Below are 26151 nucleotides of genomic sequence, written 5' to 3'. Positions count from 1 at the left end.
CTGAACAAAATACTCCAGATATGTTAACAAGAGTACCTCTGAATAGTACCTAGTTGATCTAAAATGGGTACTTCTTATTTTTTACAGCCATATAATACTAGCTCATCTTGAGAAAGTAATCATTAAAATTCCAGGTCCTTTACATATAAAATGCTATCAATCCACGTATTCTCCATTCAAAATTATCTTCATTGGTTATTTAAAACAATATATTCTCTTTTCCTGTCTCCAGTTTTTCATTCTTAGCTATTTTCTTACTCTATAACTATATATGTGTGTATTCTAAAACAACATATCATTATGCATATTTGAACTTTTTTTTCCTGGTAGCAGGGATTGAACCCAGGGGCACTCAACCACTGAGCCACATCCTCAGCCCTTTTTATTCTTTATTTTGAGACAGGGTCTCACTAAGTTCTTAGGACCTCACTAAGTTGCTGAGGATGGCCTTGAACTTGCCATCCTCCTGCCTCAAGCTTACAGAGCTGCTGGAATTACAGGTGTGTGCCACCACACCTGGTTCTAACTTGTTTAATTAATGCTTTTTTAACTTGTTTTTTATCCCCCATTTGTTTAAAATTTGCAATTGTTAAGTTTCACATTTTTACATTTCCACTGTATACAGTATTCTATTATATAAATATACAATTGGACAGTCCAATGATTTACATTTTTTTGAAAAGACCCTTCACCAGAATATAAATTAATTTTGCCACTAATCAGTTTAAACTGCTTTTTAAAAAAAAAACTATGTTCTGGCATGAGCTCCTTATCTCCCCCTGGTCCCACTCTTTCTGTGGCAGTACTGTTCTGGAGCAAAAGATCAAAAATTTTTCCAAGGGCATATGTCTGCGGGTGGATTTACTGAGTTGTAGTAAACATATAGCACACAGCTATTATAGTTGTCCACTAAATAGATCAATTTACATTTATATATTTATTGACTATTTGGGGTTCCTTTTTTTCTGAATTAACAATTTTTATAAATTTTCTACTTTGTCTTTTTCTTATAGATTTTTAGGAAGCTATTATCCAGGTATTTCACCTATAATATACATGTTTGATAAAAACTTGCTTTCTACAAAATTATATACTAAAAGTAACAGGGATTATGGGGAAAAGTCAGATTAAGGGCAGACCACTCAACACAATTTTGTTACCAGAACAAAGACGTATTCATATCTAATAAAATACTACTATAAATATAAAATGTTTTAAAAACACTGGTGAAGTTGGCATCAGTGAAAGAGGATTAAGGAAGGATGGAAACCAATGAGTTATGAAGAAAAATGTGAATAAGTACTTCTAAAGCCCATAGGCTAACTGAACTAAGAGTAAGAATATGGGGAGATGGATACTCCTTTATGGCTTGTTATGTCAGCATATATGTTTTCATCTGCTGTTATTCAATGAAGCAAAAAATTTTTTTTGCTAATTTTAAATACAGTTTTAAGACACTGCATTTTTCACTTACAATATGATATTTATAAACTACAATGTTATTTCCTTACCCCTCTGTACATATTCCATATTCAAGTATTTTAATGTGCTCGGAAATATCATATATAACCCAGTAAAAGAGGTCATTACGTTATCATTGCCTTTCCATTAACATAAGTGCAATGAGTTAACTTCATTACAAAAAGTGGTGAAGAATATTATTTCACATTTAAAACCTCTATTATTGTATGTGTTTAAAGTCATTCCCAGGTCTAGTTTTTTATTTTTTTCACAGTATCATGTCACAAATAAGTTTTTGATTTTTTAAAAATATTTGTTTTTAATTGTCAATAGACATTTATTTATTTATCTATCTATCTATCTATCTATTTATTTATGCAGGTGATAACTGAACCCAGTGCCTCACACATGCCAGGCAATTACTGTACCACTCAGCCACAACCCTAGAACAAGTTTTTGATTTTAATCTTAAGATGCCCCTGCCCCACCAGGAGCGTATCTAAGGCAAAAATAATTCCTTACCAAAAGGTCAGACAAGGAATTGATTTGTATTTCAAATATAAAATGAATTCAACTATTTTGTCATATTAATAAATAATCAAAACATTTAATGAATAGTTCATTCTCTATGATACTGTAATACTACCTCTGGCAAATCAAGTTTTTCATTTATTCAACATATTTATATAGCATTAGTGCCAGCACTTCCTAAAATTGAATTCATTTAAACCCCTGTAACTATGAAGTTGGTATTACTATCCTCATCTTACAAATTCAGAGAGAAAAACTGAATAACTTGACTAAGAGCACACAGTAAATTAGTGGAGGAGTAAGAATTCTGACTTCAGAATTCATCTTCTTAACTCCCAAGCTACATCTTTGTCCATACAGGCATGAGTATTTATGAACTTTGTTCTGTCCCAATAGTTTGTGTCATTTCCACACTATCTTAATATAGTCCTGTGATAACTGTAGAGAACAAATACTTCCAACATGCTATTTATTTAATGAGTATCTTCACTGTTCTTGCCCCTTGGCTCTTTGGTTCATATACATTTTTAGAACCAACCTATCCAATTACACTTAAAAAAAAAACAAAACTAGTTGAGATTTGACTGGGTTAGTATTGACTATATAAAGATTTGGGATACAATGACATCTTCATGACACTGAGTTTTCCTTTACATATGATATATGCTTGCACATTTAGATACCCTATAGCTTTCAATAAACTTCTGAATTTTTGTCTAAAGGAAAGTCTTGCATATCTTTTGTAGAATTTATCTTGAACATATACCTCACAGCCCTTGCAGTTTCTGGTGCCTTAATGTTATTACTAAAAGAAAAGTTAGATTTTGTTTTTTCTTACTGGGATATAAATACAACCAATTTCCATATTGTTCTCCTATCTAGCAACCCTGATGAACTCACTGATTTTAATAATTTATCTAATATTTATTCTAAGTTTTTGTTTTAAAATCATTAATACTTAAGCACAGAATTTTATGAAAGCTTTCTTACGTTTATTGAGTTAGGGGTCTCTATTGATGTAGTCAATTACATATATAAATTTTCTAATCTTATGTTTCTATTAGTAGCATAAATCGAATTTGATCATGAAGCATTATTTTAGTTATGTATTTTAAAATTTGGGTTCCTAATGTGTTTTGAATTTTCCATTTATGTTCATAATGAGTATCTCCTAATTTTCTTAAAATGTCTTTGTCTGGTTTTCATATCAAATTTATTTATTCTCATAAAATAAGCAGAAAAAACTTTCATCTTTTTCTACTTTTGGAAGAATTTATGATTGCTAACATGATATTCTTTGACTACCTGGCAAAACTCATTGTCAAGCTGTCTCTGAAAGCCTATTTTTGAAGGTTTCTTTTTAAATGTTTGCTGTGTTTTTCACACAGGGTTTATCTTAATAACTAATTTTAATAGTTATTAGCTGATTCCGTTGTCTAATTTCCTTCTGAATAATTTTGATAAAATTATATTCTTAAGGAAATTGTCCATGATAACAGAATTTGCTAATCATTTCTAATTTTTGCTGTCATGTCTCTCTTCATTATTTTTTCTTTCTTAGAGGTAATCTTATTAATTTTTTTTCAAAGAATGAACTTTTGGCTTTGTTGGACTCTAGTGTGTCTTTATTTCATTATTTTCTTCTCTAATCTTTATTATTTTCTTCTTTCTGTTCTTTACTGTTACTTTCCTAATTTCTAAAGAACTTCTTTTATTGATTTTCAACCTTTCTATTCACTCTAAGATGAACCTCCTTTCCCAAAGGATCATCCTAGGTATTTCTCAAAAACATTTCATTATTATTCAGTCCCAAGTATTTTCTAAGTTATATATTTCTTCTTTGATCCACAAATTATTTAGAAGTATATATGAAGATTATTTCTTTTCATTATTGATGCCTAATACTGGTCAAAGAACAGTTCTGTACCATGAAATTCTTTGTAGTTTGCTGACACACATATTGTAAGTTAGGACACGATCAATATCTATAATACTTCACATGTGCTTGAAAGGAAAATGCATTCTCTAATTGTGGGTTACAGATGGACACATTTATTAGCTCCAAAGTGGTAAACTGTAATTCTCAACTTTTCTAGATTTTTGACTTATTTTTTGTGTGTATGCACTTGACTCAATGAGAACTGTGTTGAAATTTCCTATTATCTTGATAGATTTGTCAATTTCTTCTCATAGCTTTATAAATATTTTGATGGGATACAAAAAATAAAATTTTACATATTTCTTATTATTTAGTGACTTTCTTGTAATGCTTTCTGACATAAAGTTATCTTTGTGTGACAATACTTTAGCTTTGTTTTATTTTAATTGGTATTTGCCTGGATATAGTTTTCTATCTTTAAATTTGTCTATATCCCCTTGTTTGTTTTGCTTATCAACAACATATCTCTATCTTTCAAACTATATTTTCAGCTGGTGAGTTTGGTTTTTTATAGATTTAATTGTTGATATATTTTACCACCTTATTTTGCATTATTTATCCATTTTTCTTTATACTTTCCCCCAGCCCCACTTTAAGTAGAATTCTACCTTACTTTAAAACTTAACAGTTTTTTAATTCTTTTTGCAATCATCTCAAATAGTTGTGATTTGTTTGTTTGTTTAACCTAAAATACAGCTTTCAAAGCAAGAAGACTATGTAAGAAACCAGATGGGCTCTGAAGTTAAGCAAATGCCAAATCTGCTAGAATCTTACCTCTGCCACCTGGTAGCAATGCAACCCTGAAGATACTCCCTGATTCCCCTTAGTTTATTTTCTTAATTGTAAAGTGAGACTGTTACAAGCTTACAAAAGACAACCTATTTAAGAAGCTATGGACAATAACTGGGTCATGGTAAATGCTTAACATAAAGAATAGTCTTATGAATACAACAATCTTAGCAGGGGAAAAAGGGCTCTTATATTTTAAAAAATGAGGGGAGGGGTTTCAATGAAGAAAAAAAACCTTTCTGCCCTAATCACAATGTTTGAAACTACGATAGCCATCTTTTAATCCAGTATAAACTTGGTTAGTAGAAAAAAATAACTTACCTTTTATGATATATGCATAGGCAAGGCAGTCGTGCTATAGTATCTCCCTGCTGCAATTCTTCAAGACATATTGCACATTCCCCAGCATCTTTACTCAGCACATCCTCTGTAGAGAAAAAAGGAATTCAGAACAATAAAATTAGCTAGCAAATTAAAAAAGAAAAGACATGTGAATGCTAGTTTACAAAGAGTAGTAATCTCAGCACACTTGGAGTATCTTTTATCAGAATTACACAAAACTCAGCATTCATAGTTAAAATACTCATGAATGAGTGAACAGTGTTTACCTCTATTTACATACACTGTCTCATGTTTCCATTTTATTTAGGCATTACTATAAGCAAGAATAGTACAGAATCCCCCAACTTGCAAAGGATTTTGCTATAAAACCAGGGAAGTCAGTTGTTTATAATTTGAAATTCATTTTCATTCTCTTACTAAGTACTATTATTTTGGCATCCAAGAACAGTTCAAAAAAGCTTAGAGTGTAACATGGCTGAAAGAACATGAAAATAAGACTCAATTTTTTAAATATGAAAAGAAATCATCCTGAATGAGATTTTTACAAAGTCGCTTAATTAAAACAGAAGGAAAACAATAGAAAGGAAACACTAAAAATTTCAGTAGCGGTCTATAATTCCAAATAATATGGTATATTCCTATCACATTTATCTATCTATCTATCTATCTATCTATCTATCTATCTATCTATCTATCTATCTATCTATCTATTTTTAGCCACAAGGACCAAAGATTTTGTGAAAGAGACTTTTGGAAATTTGAAGATTTTGGACATTAGCTGCAGCAGTTCTTCATAATTGTTTTCCATGACAATGCCAAGCCAACTCCAGACAGCAATTAGTGGCTTCCAGAGGGCCCTGCAGGTATTTTAAAGTCTATGATGTACTTAAAATAATTCAAAGGTAAACTCCTTATTATAAAACAAAAGTCTTAACAAAAAATGGTTCTCAACTCATATTTTATATTGAAACTTTAAATTACATTTAATGTTAAATTTTAATAGGATCCTACCTTAAAAAGACTTAGCCAGATATCCTTTGTGACTCTTAAATGCAGAATAACTAGAATATGCCATTACTGAAGAGTACCCCACCCCCCAAAAAAAAAAGAACTGTTCAAGAACGTGTGGCTCCCCTTTACTGATTCATTTTCATTTTGGAACAATATTCAGAGAAAACACGACTCTATTTAGTCCACAGAAGGGAAAGTACCAGCTGGAGGGGGCAGGACAACTTCTACAGAATAAAGAAAAGCCCCGGAAAGAAGAGTTTATACTAGGTGAACCTTGGGAATGTCCTGAGTGATTTTAGCTAACAACCAGGGAGCTCACAAGCTACTAAGTTACAGAGATTTAAGTAAGAAATGATTTCTAGATAAGCAAAGCAGGGTAAATTGAAAATGAAGTTTATTTTCACTTTCCTCAAGTTCCCTTTCTCCATTTTTCTTTTCTTGACCTTGGAAATCTCACCCACAATTCCCACCCCATCCCAACACAAGCCTTTTCTCCTTTTCCTTAGTATCCTTTTATCTTAGTATCTCCTTTTCTCTTAGTATCCTGAATATCTTTCAGTGAAAAATTCAGACAGGGAGCCAGTCTAATGTAAAGCACCTAACTAGGATAGCAGCAGTGAAAACAGAAGAAAAACAATAGGAAGGAAACACTAATAAATTTAAGTAGTAGTCTATAATTCCAAATAGTTCAATTTTTTTTAACCACAAAGATACATCAACATTATAATGAAGAATTATGTGAATACAAATTCTACAATAAACTTAAAAATGAGATTAGCTTTTAAAAATAAAGAAATGCTATTGCACCATTTTTGCCATAAGCCCAAAGTAACAGATTCCAATGAAAATAAATAGAAATCCACTACATACAGATTCTGAATACAAAAAAATAACTATCTTACAACAATTAAATGTTCACACTTGGCCGGGTCTAATTTCTTTATTGTAATAGATATTTTTAAGTCTTTAAGATCAGAATAATTTTAGTATTTAAAATATTTTACATTTAATTAAAATAAAACATTTTAAGTTTAATAGTTATGAATTTTATTCTATTTATAAGAAAATTTGAACAAAGACATTCAACCTGTACATAATTAACAACTATATATATTTACATGTACTGTATAATGTCATTTTAAAATTGACAAGGGCAAGGACTATCCCTCAGATGCTTTGCAGGTACTAAGTTAAAAGAACCTTAATTGTACTTCAGAATGGAAGCAACTGAGACAATTCATTCTTACTATGAAACCCTCATAACTGACTCAATAGCAAATACTTAATTTTCAAAATTTAAAGTCTTATTTCCGAATGAATTAGTCTTTGTTTTTTTAAAAACATTTTCAGTTTTGCAAATTCACTGTGCAATGTAATTAACTTTATTCTTCATAGGGGGTCTGCTATAGTATTCCCCTTGCTCACTGCTTATGACACTGTCCTTTCATTCAAAGGGAAGTTTTGGGTTTTTGCTTTCACAAAGGAACTAGGTTTCACAACTGTGAAACAGTCATTAGTAATATGATATTCACAGTCAAGTTCCTGGAAATACCACTATATCCAGAAAATGGAAACATCTTCAAAATAGTTGGGGAATGATCATTAAATATCTTTAGACAGTTAATTGAAAATACTCATAATATGTACCCACAGGCATTTATGAGTCGATACTTTAGGGCAACTACTAACTAGCCAAAATTTATATAGGGAGGGAACACCAAAAGATTTAACGACCAGAGTTGGCTAGTCTGGGTTCCCTTCTCTGTAAGTACTGATCAATGCAGACAGGTGAGATTGCAGATAAGAAACTAGTGTTGTTTTTTTCAAAATGTCAGTCTTTTATCTAGGCACCTGGAACAGGAAAAAAATCAGTGCACTGATTATAAGTCTCATTACTTGCCTTATTATTATCTATGCATCGATTTAGACAGAGAAAAAGTGGGAAGACTGAAAGAGTAATGATTTTTTTAATTGGAAGTTGGCACCAGACTCACTTGGGAAGTAAAAAGATTATATATAACAGAAACCCTAAAGATTCTGCAATATATTCCTACCTCAGACAAGAATGCTACTGAAGAACCAGCATGCTGAAGCAGAAAGAATGTAAGATTTAAAGTTGCAAACTTAATATGAATTTCCAGCCTGTTATAGCTATGTAACCTCAAAAATGTTAGTTAAATTCTGAAATGTACTTTTACTCTTCTCTTTAGTATATTATAGAAATAAAATTTTACAGAATTATATATAAAACTTTATAAGTTATAAAAAACACTATATAATAGTTTTCTTCCCAAAACAAAGTCAATTATCTCCCTATTTGTTTTTCTCCCCATTCTTGTGGTCCATTTGTTTCAAATTTAGTTTCATAAAATACTCCCACACTGACTAAGAACTTCTATGGAGTACATCTGACCTAGCCATTTCTAAACACCTGTTATGATTGCCAGGCTAGGAACAACTCCATGCAAACAATGCTGCCTAACTAATTTATAAAAGTAGTTTCAGTCCTTATTTAAAGCATTACAAACATCTACTATGTTATGTAGTTTTTAAACATACTTGTCTTAGATGAATCCTACAAAGTAATTATTGCTACATCCATTTTAAATATAAGGAAATTGAGGCTCAAAGAAGTTAAATAACTTTCCAAAAGTTACTAAACACTAAATTGTGGCTCAGGATTCAAATTTAGGGTAGCTAAGTTCTTAGCCTTTTGCCTACTTCATGATTTTTTGCTACAAGAAATAAGTTCACTTCAAAGTTGCATAGATACTAACACAAATGAACAGTTTAGACAGTCAATCAAGTTTGAAATACTCGAGCTGGAGGTGGCTACATATTTAGAGGAAGCCTTTTCAAGACAGGTCACGTTTTATTTTACAGATTTATTAAACTGTTAAAGTACTATCAGATATGAGTTTACACTCAACTATCTGCACAGTTTAAAATGGTCCTGTCCAATAGAACATTCTGAATTAAGAGTCTTTATCTGTGCTGTCTACAATGGTAACTTCTAGACACATATGGCCTGAAAATTGTATATGAAATGTGGCCAGTGCAACTGTCGAAAGGAACTTTCAATTTTGGCAAAATGTGAAATCTATATAGTAGATAATGAACATACATTTATAAATTACAGACTTCTGTAAATTGATATTTTACTTATAGCCTCTCAAGCTCTTAAATTTACATTGTCCAAAGAAATTACTTAAAATTCAAAGCAGCCAAATATGCAAAAATTAAAATATTTAGCAGATTCAAGCACATACTCAGATAGTCATTGCAGACCAAGACAACATGAAAAAAGCAGACAGCCAAAATTCTTTAAAAAAACAAAAAGAAAAGAACAAATAAAACTGAATTTGTTAGAGGCAGCCAAGAAAACTCCATGCGAAAACTTCATAATAATCACAACTTTATTTTCAGATCAAGCATCCAAACAGGTATATGATCTTTTCAGCAAAATACAATGTCAAGCACTATTATGGATCAGGCATTTTACCTGAAGACTTATTTTTTGTTCTTGAACCCTCAATGATAGCAGTAGAAAACAAAAGCAGCTGAAATGTGAAATAATCCCTAGAAAAATCAAGAATTAAAAAAATTCACAACATTAGTAAGAAGCAATTACTTAAAGAATGAAAAGTTTGGGTTCACAAAGTTTATTAATAAATACTTCAGATAGTAAGTTATCTTTAACTGGTTTAAAAGAAGTTAACACTAATATCCTAGACCTCAGATTTATCCGTTATTTCTATACTCAAATATCATAATGGGATTTTAAGATGCTATTTCACAAAAAGAAGGTGCTATTTTCACTGTAAGTTAAATATATCCATTAAAATATGGGAATAACTTTTATCAATTTGTCTAAAACTGGAATGTTCCCCATCAGGGTCAGTTTTTATTCCTTTTAGAACCTTATTATTTTGGCTTAACTAGGAATTACGGACTTATCTGCCTAAATGCCATTGACAATTACATTATTGTAAATATAAAAAGTTTAAATATAACAAGAATTGATTACTAAACATAAGCTACTCTTCAATCTGCATTGTTAGAAACAATGTAGAATTAATATTAATTCTTCAAAAGAAGATAGAATTTGCAGCTCTTGGTGAGTTTAAAAAAAATTGTACTCTGGAGTATTTTGGAAATTGACATTTGGCACCTTCTAGAAAATGTATCCAAAACAAAATGGAACTCAAACCAAAATGATAAAAGCTAAAATATATGGAAGGGATTATAACTTCATACTCAGGAGACCCAGCCTTCTTGAGCATTTCTTTGTTCCCTAACCTGCCATTAAAACCCAACTCAAATGAATTATTATACAAAAGTAGGTTTCTAACAAGTTACAAGTAGTCATACAAATCACCTAAGAAATCATTAGATTATCAAATAATCACCCGACTTCCAATCAAACTAAAACAATTTTTCCTATGCTTTTTTCCTGTTGGAAATCAACAAAAAAGCCCAAACTCAAGAATCACACTGATTTGACAAATTCTAAAACAGTTATATTTCCAAATGAGTTGTCCACATGAAAAAAAATATATAGTTTTCTGAAAATGCTGCATACATAATAAAATAGAATAAACATGACTTAGAAATAAGATTCCAGGTTCATCTGTCTTGAATCACTAGAGAGAAAAACATCAGTCCTGGAAAAAAACAAAATGCTAGTATGTATCTGATTTTCAAGCTATATACTTTTAAAATTAGACTAATATATTAAGTTATAACGTATATGGGTTCTCAATGGCAATGGAAAAGAAGTCAAGCAATTACAATAATATGATAATAGCAAAACAAAAACAAAAACAAAAAAACCCAAATAAATCAAACAATCACCTTGTGTGTACCTTAGTCCTAGCTAGGCTCAAATTCCAATTCTTGCAATTATACTTAAGAATATAATGGGGGAAACAAATACTTATTCTGGTAAGATAGTGGGAAGAATTAAATATGCTTGTCAAATGTCTACAGAAAAGGTATGATCTGAATACTAGTTATGTGATTGAGGATGTGGGGGGGGGGGAATTCCCTGAGTTTGTTTTCTGCAATCTAAAGTGGTAATAATAAAAAAAACCTGCTTGACCTGTCTTAGGATTGTTGAAAGATCTAATGATAATGTAAATTAAGGCAGTCTCATGGAAAAAGAACAGGCTTGAACTTGGAACATTTTACAAACCTCTTGGAGCCTCATTTTCTTCAAATAAACTGTAAAGTGAAAACACCTACATCTCACATGGTCTTTAATACTGATAATTAAAAATAACAGAGCTAAAAATGTGAAAATACATGAGGCACTAGCTAAACGTTAGCTGATTATAAACAAAATGTTATTACAGCAATATTGAAATAATCTGAAAAATTTCAACTCAAAATAGTATTACCACATGCAACGAGTTCATATTAGGAAATTTTTAAGTGTACGACTCCTTTGCCCAGGAGGTTCCTATCAGTCAACCAACTAAAAAGCACTGATTATATGCTAAAATTTTCAATAAACACTTACATGCTTATTAGTACATATGGAGGAAGTTTCAAAAATAGGTATGCATAAGAAAAATAGTTTAAAAGTTTACTCCTGAAATAAGCAAAGTATGAAATTCAGATATCTGAAAAAAAAAATCAAGAAGCTAAAAAACAGTAGCTCTGACATTAACAAGTTATAAGTTATGTATCATTAACAACTGAGACCTCTTTCTTGATCCTTTTTCACACTGCTACTAAAATAACTGAACTGATTGCTAGATCCTGGAGAATCTAAATTCAGATTTACATACAGGTTCCAGATTTCTCTGGTAATGAAGCCAAATGAAAATCAAGGAAGAACAATGTGATTTCCCTCCCTCTAGGAAGTGGGTGAAATTACACTGATTTGGAAAGTTTATTTTTCTTAATGGTTTTGGTCAAAGTTTACTAATCCTTAAAATTACCCAGCAGTCAGCAATACCTGAGCAAATTCACTAGAAAAGGGTAAGGGGCTGGGGATGTAGCTTAGGAAACAAAAAAAAAATCCACAGAAGAAGTTTGGATTTAATTTGGAAGGGAAAGAGACTTGATCAATCTGGAAAAGGCTGGGAAAGAAGTAAGAAAGAAAAAAAAGCACCAAATATACTAGTTGTAATATAAATGTGTATATGCTGAATGACAGAACACCTTTATAATACACTATCCAGTCTTAAGGATTAAAAAAAAGATTTTGCCATGAATACTAAGAAAACACAAGGAAGCAATCATCCATGAGCACAGGCAAAGCTGTAAGAGCTCAAGTGTGAGAGTAAGATTTCAAGCAGAAGAAAAAAAAATATTACAAAATGAAGATGAAATTGAAAGAAGCACAAGGAAGAAGAGATATTCCTCAAACCACAGTTAGGGGAACAGGGGAAAAGAAATGAGAAAAGATGAGCAGATATCAGAGTTAAGAATTAGAGAAAGAAAAAAAAAAAAAAAACACTGAAAAGAAGAAAAGGAGACCAAATGATGCCTATCTATTGTCAAAAATATTAAAAACAAGAAAAATATATGAAAATATTATAGACAAGCAGATCTAGATCTACGTTTTAAGGGCAAACTGAATCCTAGAAAAAAATTAATACAGAAAAATCCATATTATTAAAAATACATCTTAATAGATATTTACTAGTTAAAAATAGAGATTTCATTTCCCAGCACCCTCCCCGCCCAAAAAAACTGGGCACGATGGTGGCAAATGAGTAGCTCAATTTTCAAAGAAGAGAAAATCAGGTTGGTCTCAGATGTCTTCATAATAATGTTTTAAACTTACAAGCCTAGAAAAATGCTTATAATATTCTCAAGTAAACAAAGTGTACACCAAAAATTTTACACCCAAATTTGAATGCAAGAATTAAAAAATCGTAGTCTGTGTTAAACACCAAAGAAGTCTAGGGGACTAGACCCATGAGCCCATCTCAAAGGATTTACCTAAGCATGAACTTCAAGCTAACCAAGAGATGCCTAGAAAAAATTAAAGTAAAAGGATTGGCAATGAGAACTGAATCTACTTAGCTATAAGATTAAAACAAAAATGGGAACTATCATTAGATAATGTCTAAAGTATATATCTACCAACATTTTAAAAAGGTGAGAGTGGTTAGGGTAGGAGGTGATTTTAAGCTTAGCTCTATCATCTTATCTTTAATAACTAGGGGGTCAAAAGCACCATTTGAAACTGATATAGCAAAGCCAATATACAATGAGTATTTTTGTTTTGATTTTGGTGGTACTGGAGACTAAATCCAGTGGTGCCCCACCAACTGAGCTACATCCCCAGGCTTCTTTATTTTTATTTGGAAACATGGTTTGCTAAATTGCCCACACTGGCCTTAAACTTGTGATCCTGCTACTTCAACTACCTCAGAAGCTACACCCTGTGCTTGGCAATGTATGATGTATGTTTAAGAATACAAAGTAAACACTGAAATAATGTAATAACTAAAATTAGGACAGCACTAGCTCAGTGGTAGAAAGCTTGCCTGGTATGCTGTTCCAGGTCTTGGGTTCTAGGTCATGGGTTGGATCCCTAGCGTCATAAAGGCAAGTAAATTGAAATAAAATATGAACAGAGTAGAAAAGGGAGAAATAGGAAATACACTAACTTCACCAATGTTCACACAACAAAGTTAATAGTGTCTGTGTTGTGGGGTCCAGTGGTCCACTCCTGTAATCCCAGCCACTTGAAAGGCTGAGGCAGGAGGATTGCAAACTCCAGGCCAATCTGTATGATTTAGTGAAACTCTGTGTCAAAACAAAAAATAAACAGCTGGGAATGTAACTCAGTGGTAGATTACCGGGTACAATTTCTCCTACTGCCAAAAAAAAAAAAAAAAAAAAAGAAAAAGAAAAAGAGAAAGAGAAAGAAAAACCTACACACAAACATAAAACAAAACAAAAAACCTAGTGTTGAAAAACGAGGATTAATCACAATTAAGTTGTGATTACAAAAGTGATCACTAAAAAGTAAAAAAGTAAAACAGAATTATTCCTAATTAAAAGAAACAACAAAGAAAAACTGTCCACTTAGCGAAAAATTGTTAAAAAGTCATAAAACTGTAAAGAATTAAAACTGGTTAACCATATTAAGAAATGTAAGTCGGTCAACCAACAGAGCAAAAGAAAAATAAAGATTAGATGGGATTCCAAACAAAACTGAGAAAAAGTATGCCTAAGGAAGCAGAAAAAAATCAATTAGCTAATAAAAAGTGTTAAGGAAGTACAAATACAAATATAAAAATGAAGAACAAATTGGGGAAATAATCACATTTTGGTGTAAAGAATCCAGGAGAGACTACTTTGCTCAACTGCATGAGGCAATGAAGTAGATGATTTTTTGGAGAATATCAATTAAAAAAGAAATTAAAGATAAATCTTTGAAAGAGATCAATTTTCACAGAAAAATAAAAATGAATGATCCTTCAAAAAAGCCTGAAACCCAGCTACTTCTATAGGAAATTATATTAAACCTTTAAAAGCATATGATTTAAATGCTATTTAAATGTCTCTAGAAGTCCAAATTATTTTTTCCTGAAGCACACATAATTTTGTTCGGAAGACTCAAAATACCTAAGAATAAACTAAATAAAACATTGTATAATTCTTCATAAAAAAATGTTGAGACCCTACCAAGGAAATTAAAAAAATTAAAAAGGGGGGAGTAAACCATATTCTTGGATAGGAAAACCTAATACCAAATATGTTGATTTCCTAGTAATAATCTATAAAATGAATGTGGTATTTAAAAAAAACAAGAGGCCTAGGATATGATCTGGCATTGTTCTGCTATATATTTACCAAGTGATTTCAAAACTAAGCCTACACAAAAATCTGCACTTAAAATATTTATAACGGTTTTATCTATAATTGCCAAAAAACTAGTGGAAGCAAACAAAATTTCCTTTAATAAGGGAATGGTATAAAAAAACTGAAATGAAAAAAGGTGGTCTGAAGTGGCTATACACTGTATGATTCTAATTATATCACACTTGAAAAAGGCAATACTATACACATTGAAAAATGGATGGCTATCAGGAGTTTGAGGGGAGGGAGAGAGGAAGTTAAACTGGGAGTAGTTTAAGGTGACTGCATTCATATGATACTTTAATTGGATATTTGACACTACACTTTGTCAAAACACACTGAAATTTGCAGCATATAATGAACTAATGCATGCAAATTGATAACATTTTTTTTAAACAGGTTGATGAACCAAGTACAAGTGTTATAAAATAATCTACTAATCAGGCATGGTGGTTCATGCCTGTAATCCCAGTTATTCCAAAGGTTGAGAAAGAAAGGAGTCCAAGTTTGAGGTCTGCTTGGGCAACTTAGTAAGAAACGGTCTCAAAATAAAAATAAAAAGGGCTGAGGATGTAGCTCAGTGGCAGAGTGCTTACCTAGCATGTGCAAGGCCCTGGATTCAATCTGCAGCACTACAAAATAGTACTAATCTAAATGTATTATAAATTTTAAAAATGTATTATAAGGATTTAGGAGAAAAAAGTATTGACCTTTAGGTAACTTTGGAAATAAGCAGGTTCCAGAAAACTAAAGGGCAATAAATGGTACATAAATGCTGGGAAAAAGAGATTTTTATTTTAAAATTAGATACATTAATTCAATATTCACAGAGAAAATAATAAACGCAAATGGCCAGAAACATTTGTTGGGGGAGGGGTAGAAAACTGAAGAGTAGAGTCTGGGTATTAGGACACCATATAAAAATTAACTTGGCAAGAACACAGTGTAGAAGAAAACTAAGTGATCAGACTGATCGATGCAAGAGAAAAAGTCAAGAATAGATTCAAATACCTGTAAGAATGTGATGCGCAATAAGAAATCATGAATACAAATATATATACATACCTGACTAAGCCAAGGTTATAAGGAATATATCCCATAGACATATTTACATAAATTCAAAACACCAAGAGCAATTTAAAAGGCTATCTACAAGAAACTGGTTAGTAAATTGTGTTGTATTCACCTATGAAATATAAAGTAATTTTAAGGAAAAGTGATGAAGCTCATTTGGAGTAACTGCTAGCATATATAACAGGGGGAAAAACCCTCAAGATTTAGAATTATGTACATCACGGTATTACTCTGTAAAGTATGTGCCGGAATAAAGTATGTATATATGTTTGCATATGCATTTTAAAAATCTCTGGAAGGATCACAAGAAACTGGTAGTACTGGTTACTTCTGAAAAGGGGAAGTGAGGTACGAAGGTGACAGGGAGATTTTTCACTGGCTATCCTTTTTAACTCTGCTTTGGTACCATGCAAAAATAAAATTAAAATTAATTTTAAAAAATGAAAGAGAAGCAAAGATGTCAGGAAAAGCAAATAAATCACTTTTGGAAGACAATTTTCCATGGGTCTCCCTCATCTTTTGTATGGCAAATAGCCCTGGAAGAGAGAGATACTGTCACATAAGGTGGACAAGACTACATCTCAAAAGACACAGGTTCCCAAAGATCAGGGTTCTTCATTTGTAATGCAACTCACTTAAGTGTAAAGATGTCACCTGGTCCTCTTCACATTGCCATGTAGAAATTAAGGCTTCAGAAACTGATATCAAAAAAGGTTAACATTCTTGCTATTGTTAATGCAATGAGCAATGAAGTTCTTTGAGTCTTATATCTTCTGCCAGAAGCCATGCAACTAACTTGTTAGCTTACAAGCTAGGTTAAACAGATCTTTCAATTTCTGATTAAACAGACTAAATAATATTAGAGGGCTGGAAGTGTACAACTAAGTGGTACAGCACTTGCCTACGTAACAAGTGCAAGGTCTTGGGTTTGATCCCCAGCACTGCAAAACAACTGCCACTACTACTACTACCAAGACTACTATTATTAAATAAAGCAGAATACAGGACTAAAAGTCTTACGGGGTATAGAAAAAAATATAACAAAAAAGATTCTACCTCAAAAGGAGTAAGTCAAATATTGGTGCAAAGAGCATAGCTATGAAATATATAAAGCCAGAAAAATTGTTGCAAGGGAAGTAACACCAAAACAACAATCACAATGGTGACACTTTGACAAATCTTTTCCTAAGTCTGTCAGACCACGTAGACCAAACATACATCTGTAAGCAAGGATATAGACTATTCCAATATTACAACCAAACTCAATATATGTAATAGGAAACTATATTTTTCACTCTATAGAAAACCTATATGCTTCTCTTACACTCACAATTTACAGAAATCTATGATGTACTTGGCTACAAACACAATGACTTTCAAAAACAGAGAGGTAGAGGCAGCTTTTTCTAATATCAAAATCAAAACCACTCCCTCGTATATATCTCCTTCCCCAAAATTTATCTTTGAAATTACAGTTTTTTCTTCATTCACTTCTAAATCAAAAAGGAAATTAAAATGATAAATTATATAAAACTCTGAGATAAATGAAAACTACAGGAAAAATATTTTATTCCTAAAATACTTTTATTAAATTTGAAAGACCAAAAAGAAATAAATGGGGCTGGGGTTGTGGCTCAGGGATAGAGTGCTTGCCTAGCATGCGTGAGGGTTCGATTCTCAGCACTGCATTTAACTAAATGAAATAAAGGTCCACTCACAACTAAAAAAAAAAAAAAAAAAAAAGAAATGAAATTGCTTTAAATAGGCCTTGGTACTAAAAAATGTTAGCATTATTTACAAGCTTTGAAGTATCTTCTTAAGGCACAATTACTATTATTATCTGATATGAAAGAGCAGAACTTCCTAAATTATTCAAATTATTTCAGAAGATAGAAGGCTTTCAAATTCATTTATTTGCATAACCTTTATCTATGCATTACCTCGGTAGCAATATTTTAAAAGAATACTGACCCACAGTGAAAGAATTGAAATCCACCAATATTAGAAGTCAATACAATTGAACTAGAATACTAGAAAAATCTATCAACATAAACATTAATTAAAAGCAATTAATAAAATGAAAAGTATTTTTTATTTTGAAGAGAATAAAATTACATATATAAAGATCATTTACCAATATTCAAAGCATAAATTATCCATTCAACGGAGTTAACAACTAAACAGGAACAGGATAGACATGCCAGATGGCAACCCTATTATTCTACATTGTTTGTAAGCTTCAAACTAATGCAGTTAAGGCAAAGAAACAAAATTATTAATTATACATATACATACACACACACAGTAAAAGAAAATTTAGGGGCTGGATGTAGCTCAGTGCTCAGTGGTAGAATGCTTACCTAGTATGCATGAGGCCCTGGGTTTGATTCCCAGTAGCACCAAAACCAAAAAGAGATAATTTATTTTTATCCACAGTACTGAGGAGTGAACCTAGGATTGCTCTACTGTTGAGACAGGGTTTCTCTAAGCTGTAGGGGCTCGCCTTGAACTTGTGATCTTCCTGCTTCAGCCTCCCATGTAGCTAGGATTACAGGCATGCACCACTGTGCTGGCTCTAGTTTTTTATTTTTGACACAAGTGCATAAGCACTTGAAAACACTATCTTCATTTGTATTCAGTTTACAGTTAGACATTCAGAAAATCCAAGGGCTCACCTAAAACCAATAGCTTTTCTTTATACTACCAAAATCAGTTTGAAGTTCAAATGGTAAAAACTGACGTTCCCAACATTAACACTGAAAATAAACAAGTTTAACACTAAAGATGTAGAATCCCTATGAATCCAAACAGAGAGAGAAAATGTGTTCTTCAATAGAAGACTGAACATCTAAAAACTGTCAAAAGCAAAAAGCAAGATACAGTGTACAGCAGTTTCCAGTTTGGTCTTATGTTAATGAATAATACAATATATTTAGGTGAACTCTATATAATGTAATAAACAAAATATCTGAAATTAATGCTTTAATGCAAGTTCTCACTATTTGAACTCCACATCTAAAATTTAGGAAACTCACATTTTCCCTCTAAAATCTGAGGAAGAGAAAATTATCTTTGTTGCTGAGCTTAACAGCAACTCTCATTCTCTTATTTTCATTTACTATTCAAATTATATATATGCCACACAGTGTTTTAATGTGTCCTGGGAGCACTTAAAATCACAGAGTACACGTGGTGTACTATAAAATTCAGGGAAAATTCTTTTATAACAAATGAGACTGTTGCAATTAAATTTTTTTCCCAAGGAAATGTATGGTTTGTCTCTTAAAAGTAAGTCTTCTAGGTAAAGCTTTTGCTTTTCTCTATCCATTCATTCATTGTTTGTCAGTATAGACTAGATACATTTATTTTATACTTGTTGTCATCCAATACCATGCTATATTAATTTTGTTACTCAAATTGTTTCAGCATTTGTCCACTGGGAGTTCTTCTAAGGTGCTCCAGGCGCATCTTGATTTTCCCTATCTGTGTTCTTTAACAAAAAGGAAAGAAAAAAAAAAAAAAGATAACTTTGGAAATGTATTTTAGCAACAGTTAAACCAGGATTTCCTTAAAATGAGAGATGTAAATACCATATGTTAGCCAAAATAAGAACTGTGAGCAAGGAAAAAAAAGCCTTTTAGTTTTGAGGACAGTTAGGTTGTTTGACTTGGTCTCTTAAAGCTCTGTTTTGTTTCTCCTGATTTCTTCTTAAACCTGAGCAAGTTTTTTGGAGTGTGGAATGATTTTTTTTAAAAAAATCAGCCCTATGAAAGTGGTAAAAAGGAAAGGAGAACCCGCCCCCTTAAAAAGGAAAGATTTATATATAGATTTATGAAATGAGACAAATAAGAGACTCATTAAAGATGTCATTCCTTCTCAAATGTTATGAAATCCAAAATGGAATCTGAAATCTACCTCATACCGTCAATATCCATCAGAACTTACTAAACTAAGTATTTTCTCACTAAACTAAGTATTTTAATTTTAATTTCTCTTTAATGCATTCTCTTTTATAGTGAACCATAAAGAATGCATCTGGAACATATTTATCCATGTACAACTTTTTATAGCATTTTTATTTCTATACAGAATAAAATACTTTTATGAAGATTTCTGCCAGAATTCCATAAGCAATCTACCTATGATCAAATTTAAACTTTAGACTTTATTGGTGCAGACCACCATGCTGCTCATAAAAAGTGGGAGTATTCCTTTTCCATTAAAAAGCATTGTTAAATTGTCACACCATGTGACAGCAAGTATCCTTTCACTCCCTCCATCTTTATTAATTACAAAACTATGTTCTATGTAAGACTTTCAGTCTTCTAATTTGGGATTAAACAACTGTGCTTTTTAAAATAAAATATAAAAAGAACTTTAGATTTATTATATGTTAAATAATAGGGCACCTACTATACGTCTACCTTTCAAACTCGAAGGTAATATTTCTTGGTAATAACAACAACAGGTCTTATTTACTTAGCACTCACTACCTGTGAAGAACTGTGCGTGAGAAATCTCACTTGATTTTCAAAAAAACTATGAAGATAGGTAACACCCAAATGTAGTACTATTTTTTTTTCCACAGGAGAGAAATCCAAGATCAAGATCACATAGCTATTAAGTGACAGAACTGGGCTCTGAACTCAGAAAGCTAAATTCAAAGTCTGCACTTTGTACAAAGTACTACTATACTTCATAACATAAACACAAATTGGTGCTATGTGTTACAAAAGGGCAGTGAAAGTGAATTTAATGCCACATAAACTGGGCTTACAATTTAGGAGACTGGATGAGACTTAAAACAATGGTAAAATCTCTTATATGACCATTTCTGACTCACTAGCTTTAAAAAGCAAACATCTGCTAAATTTCAAATTTTTCCACAAAACAAGAAGCATTTTAGGAATGCTAACATAAATGGAAAAGGGTACAAAATTATTATTTGCTATTTTAACATTTTTCTCTGAAATTTGATTTATGGTGTCTCTAAGCTATGGATTTTTTTTTTTTTTTAATGGCAGTCCTGATCATTTGTGCTCTTTATTCTCCTTAAACTTCCTGTTCTTTATTCACCATTGTATATATTTATACATAATGTAATACATATATTTACATATTATTTATACTTGTTTCATATATTTATATACTTATTTTATGTAATGTTATTTATTTTTATTTTCTCTCATGGGTTTTGCTTTTACTTCTTCAAGTTCTTTTAAGAGATCATCTACTTTTGAGACTTGTATAAAACAGAATGAAGGACACAATACTTTTTATTGACTTTCATTTCACTCCAGATAATGATTAATATGCAGCATTAAAAAATAGCTCATTACTTCAGTGCTGTCTTACCATGTAAATGCTTATGAAGTCACTCGAAACTACAAGTAGGGATCCACATTTAAGTTAATACTCAACCACAGAAACAACCAATGCAAATAAATGAAGACAATGTCAACTCATAGAACTGAATCCTTCCTTAGAAAGCAAGGTTCATACATGTTCAGGCAGTACCTACCTTCTTTAAAATTGTGCTTGGTGATTGTTAAGGGATTTTTGCTTGTTTGCTATTTTGTGGTGTTAAAGATTGAACCCAGAACCTCACACATGCTAATAAGCAAGAGTTCTACCAGGAAAAGTTATGCCTCTGGCCCCCATTTTTTTTTTTTTTTTGGTTTGTTTTTTTAATTTCAATTGTAAAAGACGGGCCAACTTCAAAAAACATCCTGAACTCAGAACAATTAAAATGTTTGGGAAGAAATCTTTAAACCAAGAAAATGTTCTATATAAGGCAGAAAAGAAGCTTTTAACTTACAATGAGAATCTTAACTGCCTGGAAGGCTGGATTGTATCTACAAAAGGAAAAAAAATTATCTTTTGTGTAAATGTACATATAGGAATCCAGATCATTAGAAGGCTGTACATGCACTGGAATTACAATAAAGCCTGAATCATATCGATAATACTTGGGGCACTTGAGAAGATAAAAAAGTCTTCCACAGAGTGCAGAAAGTATGATCCCTTTGCTCACTTTCATTGGCAGAACAAGTTTCCTTTCAATTTCGACCTGCTTTCTAATGATTTTAAACAGCTCTGCTATGATTCACTATGTAAGTTTGTAACTTAACTCTCAGGAAGACAAATTTTTTTTTTCAAGTTGTACCTCCGCCTCCAGGTATACATGGCACATGCACAAAAAAAACTACAAATGAAACAAAGATTTCTTAAATATAACCCTTACTGCCTTTAGTCGCAGATTTCTAAAGTAAAAATTGAACTTATAATGATATAAAATAAACCATGATCCACGGAGTTTGAAGATCAATAAAATCAAGACTAAGAATTTGCTAATATTTAATTCATTTGCTGGTTTTGAAACATTTTCGAAGATGTTGAACAAGGAAACCAAGACTCAATACTCATAATATTTACATTAGTCACCAACTGTACAAGGGATTACTAGGTCGATAAACTAAACAATGAAATACATGAAAGAGGGGGAAACTTATATGAAATAGGCAGTCTCTGACTTGACATAAGGGCAATCTATGTTGATGTTCACTATGGCACTATACATTTTTCCCATCCTACCAAAATACCACTTCCTGTAGATAACATTACCCCATCATTTGGGATCCTTTCCTGCCACAATTGCCCTGGGCCTCCTACCTGAACCTCTGCTCAGCCAGCTTCCCTAAGCCCTGACGACTTCCACCTAGCTATCCAATTTTCTTCTTTGGGAACTAGGATTTGGGTGTTCATGGACATACTTATGGGTTTTGAATAAAAAAAGCTGCTGAAAAGCAAACCAACATTTAATGTATCAATTTGAATTTAATTGATTTTAATTATCAATTGAAAGTGAGAATGAATTTGAAACTACAAATCACCAACTCTTTCTACTCAGAAATTTGTCTATACACACATCCAGCCTGAAACCAGCCTAACTATTCTCCGTGCTGTGAATGTTTATAGACATTTAAATTAATATACAATTTGCAAATTTCAAAATGTCAGGTCTAGCTACTTCAGGAATAGCATTATGCTAAAAAAAATTTCTTATTTGAGCATTAATAGAATTTACAGGTCTAATCGACCTGATTGGGAATCAACTAGGAATTCAAATAATATGAAACTGTAAGGAGTCCAGGTGACTAAAAAGATCAGCTTCAGAGATTCTCTGACTCACTTTTTTTTAAACTTCATAATATTAGATACCTTGCTTAGGCATTAAAGAGGTGAGTTTTCATATAGACTCAGCACTATTGTTATAAATGGCAGTCTAGGGGATCTGCTTAAAACAAGGTTTCCCCATGGTACGGAGACACTTTACTAATGGGTCACCTTTCTGTAATCCTCCAAATCAGTCTAGTTGAAGTTTCTTTTCTCTTCCTTCACTCATACAAGGCCATCATCCAAAGATTAGTTTTAAAACTTTAAAAACTATATATAAATTTTATGAAAAAATGAATGTTTATATAGTTCAATATATAATAAACAATTTTAAATATTCAGGCCTTGCTACATTAAGAATGGCTGCAACTTCATTAACTTAATTTTTTTCATGCTGTTTATTCTTTTTAGAATTTGGAACACTATTAAATATTTAAAACTTCAACCTTTGGTTTACAGTATCTCAAGCAGAAGGTTATATATTGGTTCTTTGAATCACCAAGCTAGTAAAAAATTTAATGACTTGAACATAGAAAATTTGGAAATTAAAAACTGTCAAATACCCAAACACCTAAGATGACTGTATTCTGTATATATTACATAAAAGGTACATGTACAGAAAGAATACTAAGACTGTGCGCAAATATATTACTGTACTTGGTTAGGATATTACCAACAGGAACATTTACTATTCAAAATAACTACAAAAGCTACTTTCACATATTCATTGGCAAATGAATGGGAGAATATCACCACTATATTATTGTCACCACTATAATAGCTTGGCTGAAACACTATCTTTGAGGTACAGCAGGTACTGATCTCTAAACAATCTGCAAACACCAATCCAAAGTAATATGTTCATTTAAATTCTACCTTTCTTAACATTTCTGTTACCTCAGAGATCTCTGATTAACAAAGTGCTTGTACACAATATTTTTCATGTAATATCTTTATATAACCAATAAATTTTAGCTCAATGAAATCAGTGACTATTAAACTATAAGCTCCACCTCTATTTTATTCATTGCTGTACTCCTAGTTCCTAACACAATACCTCAAATATAATAGATGCTCAAAAGATACTTGTGCATCCAGTCCACCTTTCAATTGGCTTCACTGTTTATTAATATTCTACTCACTTTATTTCAAATCATATTTTACATCTAAAATATCTGAAATTTTTCTTCTGAATTTTTCAGTTTATATAATTTTGAGGGGAAGAACTTTCACTCTTCTCTCATTCAATTTATTAGGAAAAAACTACTTGATTTTTTTCTCCAAAGTATGCCAAGACTATACTTTTTTTTTTTTGCGGATTGAACCCAGGGCCTTGTGCTTGACAGGAAATCACTCTATAAACTGAGCTATATCCCCAGCCTCTAAGACTATACTTAAGATCTCTCCTAGAGACTAAATAAATAGCTAGAGATTTTGGTCCAGAAAGAATAGTACAATTCCAAAACACCAGGCCTAAGTCAAGTGCCAGCCACCCTCAGGACTCACAGAATGGAAATGTTTTGGGGAGAAAGAAACAGACATAAATGGATGGCATAGGTGTAGGTGATCCCTATTTCATGCCTTCTTTTCTTCCATTTAGCCATCTATTTACTATACTTACAAACATTCTGTATTCCTAAATATGTATCCTTCATTTATTACACACTTTTAAGAAATAAGAAAAAAGATGCAACTTCAATCATGCAAGCTTACTTTAGAAAATGGTCATTGCAAACATTACTTTTTACTTAGGCTTGACCCGAAATATTCATTTCAGTGTAGCAGTTCTCAAAGAATTTTCTGGAGTAGGGGAAGTAAGGGATTCTTTGAGTTTCTTTTTAGTTTAAGAAGGTAAAAATTATTTTTATACTAACAATAAGCCATCATTTGCCTTTTTCATTCCCATTCTCTCCATTACAGTGGAGGTATTCAGAGGACACATGAAGTGCCATATCACAACAAAATGAATGCAGAAAAGATATTGAGAATTCTTTGTTACCAAGCCAAACATTATAGCTTGCAAAGATGTAAGAAAATGCCACTCTATTCATCATTTTTTTCTTAGAAAATTTACTTTTCACTTAAAAATTATGTCAACATTACATTTAGTATGTTTAAATTAAGTAAAAAAAATTTAATTGTCCTAATTCCTAATATGTCAAATATCGACAGACATAACCTAGTAAAGAAAAAGCTCTCTGAAATTCTCAGTAACTTTTTAAGAGTGTGAGGGGTTCTGAGAACAGTGTTTGAGAACAACTAATGGTCTAACACAGAGGACACAAAGGCCTTTCTGCCATCTAAATTTTACTGAAAACACGAAATTCACGACCTGTAAGGAATTCTATTTAAAATTATTATCTTAAGGTAGTGGACTTACCATTATAGGTTATTCTTGGCTTTGTTAAACACATCACAAGGTGCAAATCCATTTCATCGGAGGGTACAAATTTTGAGCATACAGGGCACTTAAATCCTAAAAAATACAAAAAACCCAATTAACTATTCTTAATATCCAACTATGATTTTTAAAAAGCATGGACGATCAAAAGCATTTCAAACTTCAATACCACACAATAAAGCATCAGTACTTGCATACAACTAAATAAGAAAAATATGTGACTATAATATCTGGCTTAAATCAGTTTATGAAAATCATCCCATCATTTAAAAAAAAAACAGGTTCAAATGAGAATTCTCACTCTTCCTAATGTACTGGTCTAGTAATTCTCCTCTTTGTAATTTTTTAATCTATCTATACATATGATTTCATGTTATAGTAGCTTTCTAATATGACCAACCTTGTAAAGTACACTGATTCACAAGTTTTTGTAGTCTCACAGGACTTTAGAAACTATCCAATATTTTAAAAACTTTTAATGAAGAATGTGAAGGCTTTCAGACCAGCAAAAACAGGTCTACAATCTAAAACTCCTGATGTCTACATTAGTAGTTGCTATGGTTTGGCATGAGTTAGTCCCCCAGGATTTCTTGTGTTGGAA

General features: G+C 31.7%; 1 protein-coding gene across 1 annotated transcript in view; it reads right to left on the bottom strand.

The window, feature by feature from the left end:
• ZNRF2 (zinc and ring finger 2) overlaps positions 1-26151 on the bottom strand; it is an 83855-nt gene that overhangs the window by 11041 nt on the left and 46663 nt on the right. The window contains exons 2-3 of the mRNA XM_079151156.1: positions 25530-25625; positions 5042-5147 (exon numbers count right to left, since the gene is read on the bottom strand). Coding sequence (XP_079007282.1) covers positions 5042-5147; positions 25530-25625 — 202 coding nt within the window. The remainder of the gene's footprint in view (positions 1-5041; positions 5148-25529; positions 25626-26151) is intronic.

Source organism: Sciurus vulgaris (assembly GCF_902686455.1).
Source record: "Sciurus vulgaris genome assembly, chromosome: 8".
Taxonomy (NCBI): Eukaryota; Metazoa; Chordata; class Mammalia; order Rodentia; family Sciuridae; genus Sciurus; species Sciurus vulgaris.
This window is presented reverse-complemented; position numbering and strand designations above follow the sequence as displayed.